This window comes from Lepidochelys kempii, chromosome 9, assembly GCF_965140285.1.
Source record: "Lepidochelys kempii isolate rLepKem1 chromosome 9, rLepKem1.hap1, whole genome shotgun sequence".
Taxonomy (NCBI): Eukaryota; Metazoa; Chordata; order Testudines; family Cheloniidae; genus Lepidochelys; species Lepidochelys kempii.
Genome location: NC_136388.1, coordinates 48733556 through 48745743, shown reverse-complemented (window position 1 = coordinate 48745743; position 12188 = coordinate 48733556). Strand labels below are relative to the sequence as shown.

The 12188-nt window shown below is 45.0% G+C and overlaps 1 protein-coding gene across 4 annotated transcripts in view; it reads right to left on the bottom strand.

The window, feature by feature from the left end:
* The window catches only part of PCCB (propionyl-CoA carboxylase subunit beta), an 84506-nt gene that overhangs the window by 23329 nt on the left and 48989 nt on the right, over positions 1-12188 (bottom strand). For 2 of the 4 annotated variants that reach the window (XM_073360228.2, XM_073360226.2), the window contains one exon: positions 10341-12076. The exons of the other annotated variants lie outside the window; for them this stretch is intronic. In XM_073360228.2, the coding sequence (XP_073216329.1) occupies positions 11955-12076 (122 nt within the window). In that variant the 3' untranslated portion in view covers positions 10341-11954. Of the gene's footprint in view, positions 1-10340; positions 12077-12188 lie in introns of those variants that run through there. 4 annotated transcript variants of the gene reach the window in all.

Genomic DNA, 12188 nt, shown 5'->3' with positions numbered 1-12188 from the left:
TGTTTTACTTGTAACTCTATCTTCATTCCTTATTCCTGAGCTCACTCAATCCTATATATATTTTGTTAATGAATTCACTTCATTTTAACCATAAACAACAGTGTGGTGTTTAAAGGGAAGGGTATATTTACACCCAGTTAGGTTAATAAGATTTGTGATATGTTTTTGTGTATTTAGAAGAACAAACCAACTTTATTATTCCTATTAGCTGTCCTAGAGAGGGCTGGACATTGCAGAACATATGGTTTGGGGAAAATCCGGGACTGGGAGCATGTTGGGGTCAACCTGCAAGTGGTAACCAAGGCTGGTGGAAGCCAAAGTGGGGCTGTAGAAAGGCTACTGGGGTTAGAGCTGCTGATCCAGGGCTGTCCAGCACACAGACACTCAGGGTACGACCTGCATGCTGGCAGACTAGGTGTGAGCAGCCTGGGCTGGGAGCTACAGCAGCAAAGCATTGTGAGGCACCCAGGACAGGCACTGACGCAATGACAGAGTGCGACAGAGGCCAACCGGAAGCCACCAGTATAACTTGAGCCTTTTCTTGCCTTATTTTCTGCAATGCTCTTGGAATCAGTGGGAATGGAGGGAAAGCCCACATCAGATGATGTGACCAGAAATCATGAATACACCTGCTAGAAATCCTGGACTCTTTCCTTCTTGAGAGCAAAATATAGGATATTTCCTGTTTTGAACTGACACAATTAAGTCTATCTGGGGAAGCCCTCACTTTCAGAAAATCTGGTTTAGTACTGAATTTTTTAATTCCCATTCATAGGATGTGTATTTTTCTGCTTAGTGTATTTTTCTGCTAGACCATTTTTCTCTCCAGGGAGTTAAAGAGTTGTCAGATTGGTGTGATTCTAAATGCACCATTTCCAAAGTTTTACGGCTTGTTGTCAAAGAAGGCCTCATGTTGTGCCTCCCTGTCTAAGTAATAGGTAGCTGTGGAATTGTCTGTGAGAACTTGAAGAATTCTTTATGCTAGGTAGAAATGCTTTGCAAACTAATATCACCGCCCTTAGTTCTAGTACATTTATGTGAATCATGGATTCTAGATCGGACCAGAGGCCATGAGCCTGAATACGATATAAATGTTTTACCCAGCCCATCTTGGATGCATCTATTATCAAAGTTTTAGACACAAATCAGGGGGTATATGGAATTACCACATGTACAGTTCCCTCTATCATACCCCATTCCGTTGAGGATAGAATTTGATCTGGAATCAGCACTTTCACTGACATATCAGGGATTGCTGGTCTGTAAACAGACTTGATCCACACTTGAAATGGACTGATATGTAACTTGGCAAATGGGGTTACAAATGTACATAATAAACCCAGATGACCAAGAAATTTGAGGCACAATTTTGAGTGCAAAAGTGGAAAATCAAATTATTTTTTTAAATTTGGAAACTGTTTGGTGGGAGGAATGCTCTCGTTGCTATTGAGACTAAGAGAGCACCAATGAACTCAGGGGACTGTGAGGGAATCAGATTTCACTTTTTAAAGTTAATCCTCAAATCCAGGGATCGAAATAAATGAATCACTTTCTTTGCTGCCACAACTTCGCCCTTATGTAGTTGACTGGCTTGTCTGGGGGAATATACGACCCTTGTTTGCACAGATGGGCTGCAAATACTGATAGGCACTTTGTAAACACCCTCAGTGCTGATGAAATTCCAAAAGGCGCCATTGTGAATTGGTACTGACTCCCCAGAGCCATAAAACATAGATATTTTGTGTGTGTAAGCATCCTGTAAATTGAGCATAATGGACTAATACATGGGATCCAGTGTAGGGATGACTGAAGCGAGAGTTACCATGTGGAACTTGGCATATCAGATTAATTTGTTGAGGTTCCTGAGATCTAGAATCTGACATAAGCCACCTTTCTTTTTTGGTATGAGGAAATAGGGAGAATAGAAACCTTCTCCAATATACTCCTGAGGTACTCACTCTATTCCTCTGAATTTGACAGGTTGTCTATCTCCTGATGCTTGGAACTCACATGAGAGTAGTCCCTGAAAAGGAACCAGGAAAGGGAGTGGCAAGGAGGCAAAGATTGAAATTGAACAACAGAATCATCCCTGGTTACTTGAAGGACCCATTGATCTGTGGTGATTGCCATCCAAGTCTCCAGGAAATAAGATAGATGGGAACCAAAGGGTGAAGTAAAGGGTATACAACACTTTTATAAATTAGTCCAAGATCCTCAATCATCACATCAAATTTTATGTTTTTGTGTCTGATCCGACTGATTACTTACAGAAGAGGGTAGTGGAGCTGACTTCTTCCAACATCTAGCCTTCCTTCTACAGATTGTTTAGAAGGTCCCTGCTGTTAGGAATATGAATAAGAAGGATATTGAGTGTTCCTATATCTGAGGAGTGAAGATTGATGACAAAACTGTTTATTTTTGAAAGGAGTGTATAAATTCAATGATCTGAGTGTGGATCTCAAGTCTTCTAATGAACACAGAGATTCATCAGCCTTGGCACCGAATAGATTCCCACCATTGAAGGACAAATATTTAATAATCGTTTGCACTTCTTTTGGTAAAACTGACAGATAGCCATGATGAGTCTTGCATCACAATACATGTAGTCAGTAATGCCTGATCTACACTGCAGAGTTAGGCCGACAAAAGGCAGCCTACATAGACCCAACTCTAAGTATCTACACTAAAATGCAGCTCACATAGATGTAACTTGCCCACTGTACTGAGTTAATAACTCCAACTCAGCAAGAGGTGTAGTGCTTAAGCCGATGTAGTTAGGTCGATGCTTCAATAATTTCTGAAAGGTGTTAAAATCATCAGCTGAAGTCTGTGAAATTGTTTTTATATGGTGAGGAAGAAGAATGAAGTACAGGATCAGAAGGATTGTCTTGATGGGCTGGTATTTCACCATCACTTGAAATCTGCTGTTCCTCTGCATCTTGAACTTGACGAGTAGAGTTATTAGTATTACAACAGTTTATAGCAGGTGACTCACAAATAGATCCTGTATATTGTGGGAGAATTTGTCCTTGAAATTGTGATTACTGAGGACATGAGGGCCAATATGGCCACAGTTGTGGACCATAGGAGAAAGAGATGTTTGGCCAGTTTGAAGAGAACGAAGCAGCAGAGTTAGAATTAGCATTCTCAGGATTATTAGGAGGCTCTTTTCCATATGCCTCCCTAGACTTATTTTCTTTCAACCCGTGTGATTTCCCTCTTTGTGGAGGGCTCCTGTCAGAGTCTGCAGAGGAATCAGAGACTTTGGAGGAAGAAACCTCGAATGCAGAAGCCATGGCAAGAGACTGAATGATCTAAATGGTACTCAAATCCTTAATTGCATTGACATGCTGGTTCAAAGACATTTTCATTAGAGGTACCCTCACTTCTTTTTGAGGAGACGATCTGTCTGTTACCGAGATCGGGGAAACCTCCAGGACTGGTGACTGAGGTTCTGGAGTGACCCTGAAGTTTGGTGAAGATACAAAAGAAGCTTTTGGAGCTGAAAATGTAGTTGTAAAAGGTCTCTGTAGTGAGGATGCTGTAGGTGCCGCTCTCTACTTTGAAGCTTTCTCTGCACCTGAACCTGCTGGTGCTGAGCAGGCTTTGATCAAAGCTGCCAGTGCCTACAGGGGAAGCTCTGCAGAAGACTGTCCTGAGCACTCTGGTTCTGAGAGAGGCAGTGCTGCTGTAGATGGTGCTGAAGAGGAGGAAGGCAGATGATCCTTTTTTTCCCTGAGATCTTTCAGCTGAAGAAGGGGGTAGTTTCTGTATCAGCTCCTAGTTCCTCTTTTTCCCCACACCAGGAAGAGCTCATCTGCACTAGCTGTTCTGCAATCCCCAGCATGAGAGGCTCCTTTGAAGTCTTCCTCCTTTGAAGACTCTTGGAAGCAGAGACAGAGCTCAGTGCTGTGAAATTGAGAGTCAGACACTCAGTCCTTGGACAGCAGAGGTCCCTGACTCTCTGGAGAACCTTTCTGAGTCTCTTTTGTCTACTTAATTGCTCCAGAATTAGGTGTCACATTTCTGGTGACAGGAGCACTGGAGAGAGACGACGTGAAAACAGAAGTCTCTGAGTCTGAAGTAGCTCTCTTGGAGCTTTCCATCAGAAAAAGCTTCATTCTGGACTCTCTCTCCTTTTGTGTGCACTTCTTGAAGGACTTGCAAATCTCACACTTGGGGTATGTCTACACTATGAAATTAGGTTGAATTATAGAAGTCGGTTTTTTAGAAATCGTTTTTATATATTCGAGTGTGTGTGTCCCCACAGAAAATGCTCTAAGTGCATTAACTCGGCAGAGTGCTTCCACAGTACCGAGGCAAGCATCGACTTCCAGAGTGTTGTACTGTGGGTAGCTATCCCACGGTTCCCGCAGTCTCCACTGCCCATTGGAATTCTGGGTTGAGATCCCAATGCCTGATGGGGCTAAAACATTGTCGTGGGTGGTTCTGGGTACATATCGCCAGGCCCCCGTTCCCGCCCTCCCTCCATGAAAGCAGCAGCAGACAATCGTTTTGCGCCTTTTTTCTTGAGTTACCTGTGCAGATGCCATACCACGGCAAGCATGGAGCCTGCTCAGGTAACCGTCACCGTATGTCTCCTGGGTGCTGGCATACACAGCAGCAGCAGCTCCTTGCCTTGTGGCAGCAGACGGTACAATAGGACTGGTAGCCATCATCGTCATGTCCGAGGTGCTCCTGGCCACGTCGGCCAGGAGCGCCTGGGCAGACATGGGTGCAGGGACTACATTAGAAGTGACTTGACCAGGTCATTCTCTTTAGTCCTGCAGTCAGTCTTATTGAACCATCTTATGGTGAGAAGGCAAGCGATACAGATTGCTAGCAGTCCTATTGTACCATCTTCTGTCAGGCAGGCAAGAGATGAGGATGGCTAGCAGGCCTATTGTACCATCTTCTGCTGAGTAGCCAAGAGATGTGGATGGCTTGCAGTCCTTCTGCACCGTCTGCTGCCAGCCAAAGATGTAAAAGATAGATGGAGTGGATCAAATCAAGAAATACACCCGATTTGTTTTGTACTCATTTGCTTCCCCCCTACTCCCGTCTAGGGGACTCATTCCTCTAGGTCACACTGCAGTCACTCACAGAGAAGGTGCAGCGAGGTAAATCTAGCCATGTATCAATCAGAGGCCAGACCAACCTGCTTGTTCCAATAAGAACAATTACTTAGGTGCACCATTTCTTATTGGAACCCCCCGTGAAGTCCTGCCTGAAATACTCCTTGATGTAAAGCCACCCCCTTTGTTGATTTTAATTCCCTGTAAGCCAATCCGGTAAGCCATGTCGTCAGTTGCCCCTCCCTCCGTCAGAGCAACGGCAGACAATCGTTCTGCGTCTTTTTTCTGTGCGGACGCCATACCAAGGCAAGCATGGAGGCCGCTCAGCTCACTTTGGCAATTAGGAGCACATTAAACACCACACGCATTATCCAGCGGTATATGCAGCACCAGACCTGGCAGAGCGATACCGGGTGAGGAGGCGACGTCAGCACGGTCATGTGAGTGATCAGGACATGGACACAGATTTCTCTGAAAGCATGGGCCCTGCCAATGCATGCATCATGGTGCTAATGGGGCAGGTTCATGCTGTGGAACGCCGACTCTGGGCTCGGGAAACAAGCACAGACTGGTGGGACCGCATAGTGTTGCAGGTCTGGGATGATTCCCAGTGGCTGCGAAACTTTCGCATGCGTAAGGGCACTTTCATGGAACTTTGTGACTTGTTTTCCCCTGCCCTGAAGCGCATGCATACCAAGATGAGAGCAGCCCTCACAGTTGAGAAGCGAGTGGCGATAGCCATCTGGAAGCTTGCAACGCCAGACAGCTACCGGTCAGTTGGGAATCAATTTGGAGTGGGCAAATCTACTGTGGGGGCTGCTGTGATGCAAGTAGCCCACGCAATCAAAGATCTGCTGATATCAAGGGTAGTGACCCTGGGAAATGTGCAGGTCATAGTGGATGGCTTTGCTGCAATGGGATTTCCTAACTGTGGTGGGGCCATAGATGGAACCATATCCCTATCTTGGCACCAGAGCACCAAGCTGGCAAGTACATAAACCGCAAGGGGTACTTTTCAATAGTGCTGCAAGCTCTGGTGGATCACAAGGGACGTTTCACCAACATCAACGTGGGATGGCCGGGAAAGGTACATGACGCTCGCATCTTCAGGAACTCTGGTCTGTTTCAAAAGCTGCAGGAAGGGACTTTATTCCCAGACCAGAAAATAACTGTTGGGGATGTTGAAATGCCTATAGTTATTCTTGGGGACCCAGCCTACCCCTTAATACCATGGCTCATGAAGCTGTACACAGGCAGCCTGGACAGTAGTCAGGAGCTGTTCAACTACAGGCTGAGCAAGTGCAGAATGGTGGTAGAATGTGCATTTGGATGTTTAAAGGCACGCTGGCGCAGTTTACTGACTCGCTTAGACCTCAGCGAAACCAATATTCCCACTGTTATTACTGCTTGCTGTGCGCTCCACAATATCTGTGAGAGTAAGGGGGAGACATTTATGGCGGGGTGGGAGGTTGAGAAAAATCACCTGGCTGCTGGTTACGCACAGCCAGACACCAGGGCGGTTAGAAGAGCACAGGAGGGCGCGGTACACATCAGAGAAGCTTTGAAAACCAGTTTCATGACTGGACAGGCTACGGTGTGAAAGTTCTGTTTGTTTCTCCTTGATGAAACCCCCCGCCCCTTGGTTCACTCTACTTCCCTGTAAGCTAACCACCCTCCTCTCCTCCCTTCGATCACCGCTTGCAGAGGCAATAAAGTCATTGTTGCTTCACATTCATGCATTCTTTATTCATTCATAACACAAATAGGGGGATGACTACCAAGGTAGCCCAGGAGGGGTGGTGGAGGAGGGAAGGAAAATGCCACACAGCACTTTAAAAGTTTACAACTTTAAAATTTATTGAATACCAGCCTTCTGTTTTTTGGGCAATCCTCTGTGGTGGAGTGGCTGGTTGGCCGGAGGCCCCCCCACCGCGTTCTTGGGCGTCTGGGTGAGGAGGCTATGGAACTTGGGGAGGAGGGTGGTTGGTTACACAGAGGATGTAGCGGCAGTCTGTCCTCCAGCTGCCTTTGCTGCAGCTCAACCATATGCTGGAGCATATTGGTTTGATCCTCCAGCAGCCTCAGCATTGAATCCTCTCATCACGCTGCCGCCACATTTGAGCTTCAGCCCTGTCTTCAGCCCGCCACTTACTCTCTGCAGCCCACCACCTCTCCTCCCAGTCATTTTGTGCTTTCCTGCACTCTGACATTATTTGCCTCCATGCATTTGTCTGTGCTCTGTCAGTGTGGGAGGACAGCATGAGCTCAGAGAACATTTCATCACAAGTGCGTTTTTTTTTCTTTCTAATCTTCACTAGCCTCTGGGAAGGAGAAGATCCTGTGATCATTGAAACACATGCAGCTGGTGGAGAAAAAAAAAGGGACAGCGGTATTTAAAAAGACATTTTATAAAACAATGGCTACGCTCTTTCAGGGTAAACCTTGCTGTTAACATTACATACATAGCACATGTGCTTTCGTTACAAGGTCACATTTTGCCTCCCCTCACCGCATGGCTACCCCCTCAACCCTCCCCCCTCCCCGTGGCTAACAGCGGGGAACATTTCTGTTCAGCCATAGGCAAATAGCCCAGCAGGAACGGGCACCTCTGAGTGTCCCCTGAAGAAAAGCACCCTATTTCAACCAGGTGACCATGAATGATATCTCACTCTTCTGAGGATAACACAGAGAGATAAAGAACGGATGTTGTTTGAACGCCGGCAAACATACACTGCAATGCTTTGTTGTACAATGATTCCCAAGTACGTGCTACTGGCCTGGAGTGGTAAAGTGTCCTACCATGAAGGACGAAATAAGGCTGCCCTCCCCAGAAACCTTTTGCAAAGGCTTTGGGAGTACATCCAGGAGAGCCGCGAATGCCAGGGCAAAGTAATCCTTTCACATGCTTGCTTTTAAACCATGAATAGTATTTCAAAAGGTACACTCACCGGAGGTCCCTTCTCTGCCTGCCGGGTCCAGGAGGCAGCCTTGGGTGGGTTCGGGGGGTACTGGCTCCAGGTCCAGGGTGAGAAACAGTTCCTGGCTGTCGGGAAAACCGGTTTCTCCACTTGCTTGCTGTGAGCTATCTACAACCTCCTCATCATCATCCCCAAAACCTGCTTCTGTGTTGCCTCCATCTCCATTGAAGGAGTCAAACAACACGGCTGGGGTAGTGGTGGCTGAACCCCCTAAAATGGCATGCAGCTCATCACAGAAGCGGCACGTTTGGGGCTCTGCCCTGGAGTGGCCGTTCGCCTCTCTGGTTTTCTGGTAGGCTTGCCTCAGCTCCTTAAGTTTCATGCGGCACTGGTTCAGGTCCCTGTTATGGCCTCTGTCCTTCATGCCCTGGGAGATTTTGACAAAGGTTTTGGCATTTCGAAAACTGGAATGGAGTTCTGATAGCACGGATTCCTCTCCCCATACAGCCATCAGATCCCGTACCTCCTGTTCAGTCCATGCTGGAGCTCTTTTGCGATTCTGGGACTCCATCATGGTCACCTCTGCTGATGAGCTCTGCATGGTCACCTGCAACTTGCCATGCTGGCCAAACAGGAAATGAGATTCAAAAGTTTGTGGTTCTTTTCCTGTCTACCTGGCCAGTGCATCTGAGTTGAGAGTGCTGTCCAGAGCCGTCACAATGGAGCACTCTGGGATAGCTCCCGGAGGGCAATACCGCCAAATTGTGTCCACAGTACCCCAAGTTCGATCCGGCAAGGCCAATTTAAGCACTAGTCCACTTGTCAGAGGTGGAGTAAGGAAATCGATTTTAAGAGCCCTTTAAGTCGAAATAAAGGGCTTCATCGTGTGGATGGGTGCAGGTTTACATCGATTTAACGCTGCTAAATTCGACCTAAAGTCCTAGTGTAGAACAGGGCTTAATGATATGTTCCTCACCCAGACAGTACAGACAGCTGTCATGGGAAACAGTTATAAGAATGACCTTTATGAGGACACAAGCGCATGCAGGATCCATGCACGACTGCTACAGGACACTACTAGTGAAAATGCTTCAAACTCCTGTGCTGGGGCACATGGACACTGTAAGTGGGATCCATGTGCAGGAACTTGGAGAAGGAGGTTAGAAACTTCTAATTACCAGCCTGAATTTCTTCATGGCCAACTTATATCCATTTGGTTTTGTACCAACACTGTCCTTTAGCTTAAATACCTCTTCATCCTCCCTGGTATTACCCTGAATGTATTTATAGAGAGCCATCATATACCCTTTCAGACTTCTTTTTGGTAGATTAAAAAAGCCAAGCTCTTTCCAGTTACTCTTTCTTTAACATTAGTGACCAGAAATGTACACAGTATTCCAAAGAGGTCTTACCAGTGCCTTGTATAATAGCGTTAATACTTCCCTATCGCTACTGGAAATACCTTGTCTGACACATTTTAGGATAGCATTTGCCTTTTTCAGTTGCGTCACACTGATGGCTCAGTCATCCTGCGATCAACGCACACAACCAGGTGTCTTTCCTCTTCTGTTGCTTTCAACTGATGAGCCTCCTGCTTGTAGCAGAAATTCTTATTATTAGACCCTAAGTGACCTTGCACTTTGTACTACTGAATTTCATCCCATTTCTTTCACTACAGTCTTCAAGGTCGTCCAGATCTGCCTGTATAATATTGTGATTTCCTTCTGTATTGATGCTGCCAACTTTGTTTCATCAGCATGCTCCTGCTTTTTGTGCCAATGTCATTGACAAAAATATCAAATAATACTGATCTCACCTTTAGCCAGTTCCTATCTTACAATTCTTGTACTGATCCCCATCTTCCCTAATTTAATTAATAATTTCCCATGTGCACCTTATCAAATATTTTACTGAAGTTCAAGTATATAAAATTTATTGCACTTCCCTTATCTAAAAACACAAATAGATATTTTGATTTTAGTTTCCCTGAACTAGTCACCTGACAATCAGTTAATAATTCCCCAGTTATCAATTTTAATAATTTGGTCGTGTTCTTTTAGTAATTTTTAGATAAAATTACTTTGCACTCAGATACCCATTTCCACCACACAGTACTACAGTTAGGTATTTAAATCAGCTGGATTATGCTCGCTGCAGTCACAGATGTACACTTTGCTGACAGCAGAGGCTGTGTAACCCGCCTTGGCCTGCTTACTTCTTTCCTCTAATCATCTCTCTGCCCCCCAACCTTTCTGTGTGTGTGTGCACGCGTACGTCCCTGTACTGTTTTATAGCAGACATGCATGTAGTCTGATGTCACGGTGTTGGTAGTGGAAAACATTACCAATTGTTCTCTTTCTTTGTGGATTTTAATTTCATTTTCTCAGTGTCATACATACAACAAATAAACCTTATACATGAAAATTAAAAAGCGAAAAATCACATAATTGAAGCAATGCCAACATCCTCACACATGACACCTACATCTGTGTTACAGACCAGCACATTGTGGTTGCGTCTAGTGGCTGGAGCAGGAGTAGATAGTCAGGAATTGGAGCTCAGGGTCAGAACCAGAGTCAAAAGTCAAATGCCAGAGTTAAAAAAAAAAGACAGGAATTGGAGCCGAGCGTCAAAAGCCTGTTACCTGAAGCAAGGCAAGACTGGGGAAAGACCGGAGCAGGGCTGGAAGAAGGTGGGAGCAAGACTGGGAACAAGTAGGTGTAGGAGCTACCACAGCTCTGAGTGAATGCTTTAAGCAGCTGCTGAACTTAAGAGCCTGTCTGCTGGCTCTTTCCACTGCTCAGGCAGTGAAGCCAATCAGGCAGCCTACTACATGCTGGCTGCGCTTGTTAGGTTGCCCAGAGACTGGCTCTGCTGTAGGTCCTGATTTCTGACAATCCGCAACATCACACCCCACAGGAACAAGGCACCAGTCCCTTACACACAAAGCACTTAACTCACCACTCAGTGTGCTATTTAAATTTCCCAAATGGACAAATCTGCATGTTGGAGTGCAGTAATTTGCATACCATGTTTATTTTCCATTATCCATTACCAATTTCCACTGTTATATATTAATTTACTTTCTGTCAAGCTCTTGTCATAAAGAGCAACAGAAAGTTGTGATAAAAGTAACAATGAATTGAGCAATGTCAGGATACTTTTGCACATTTTACCCCTTTCATTTAATCCAACTTTAATTAGTCAAACAATTAAGTTTCTACCCACCAAGTGTTATTACACCCACATATGAGAATGCAATCTCACCCAAAGAGTGTTGCTTCAATGGGTGCGTAAAACTAGCTGTTCTGGAGAGAACATTAGAGGAAGTGAAACCACGGAGCCCACGAGCAAATTCCTCAAGACTCTGCATTCAGGATGGTTCCAAATGCAACAAGAACCCTACCATCAGCACCATTAGAGGGAGCATACTGGGAGTTTTGGCTAACAAATTTGATGGGTGCTGTAATACAGGGATGGAACCAACAAGCCAGGATCCAGAGATGATGCATCCTTCCCAGACTGTTGTCCTGCCCAAATCCCAACTATACCAAGGTCTGACTGGATCCAAAGGCATGATTCTCTATTGGAGCCCTTTCTGTCTGTGGCAAACAACGATGGAAAGCCAATGAACTCAAGGGACATTCCTTCCCTGTCTCCATCCCAGAAGATCAGACCCTGAGGTCTTGGAATCTGTTTGGACTCATGATTTCTAAGGAGGAAGCAATTTCAGGACTGTTGGCTGAATAAAGAATCTGTTAATTAAAAGTAATCATGTTATACCAGATAAAATCACTCTCTCAAAATTTATTGCTATATAATACTTAAGCAAATTAAAATTAAAAGAAATGTTCATAGTGCTAAGTTCAAGTTCTCCACTTTAACTAAAGAATATATGTATTCAGAACACTTCTGCATGTCTTAAAAGTGGCTTCATTTTGTAACCAATTCTTCATCATATTCACAGTGGAATGTTCGCATGCTTCTTCCAGGGATTGGATTGCGTTTTGCTAGCCAGCACTTCCAGATCACGGCAAATGCGGATTCGAGTGGTAGAAGGTTCAATGATATCATCAACAAACCCTGTTTAATTTACCAAAAACAAATTACACACAAACACTTTTGCCTCCCAACCACAATATATCTCGTTGTAATTACTTTGCAACATCAAAACTATGCAGTAACTAAACAATTC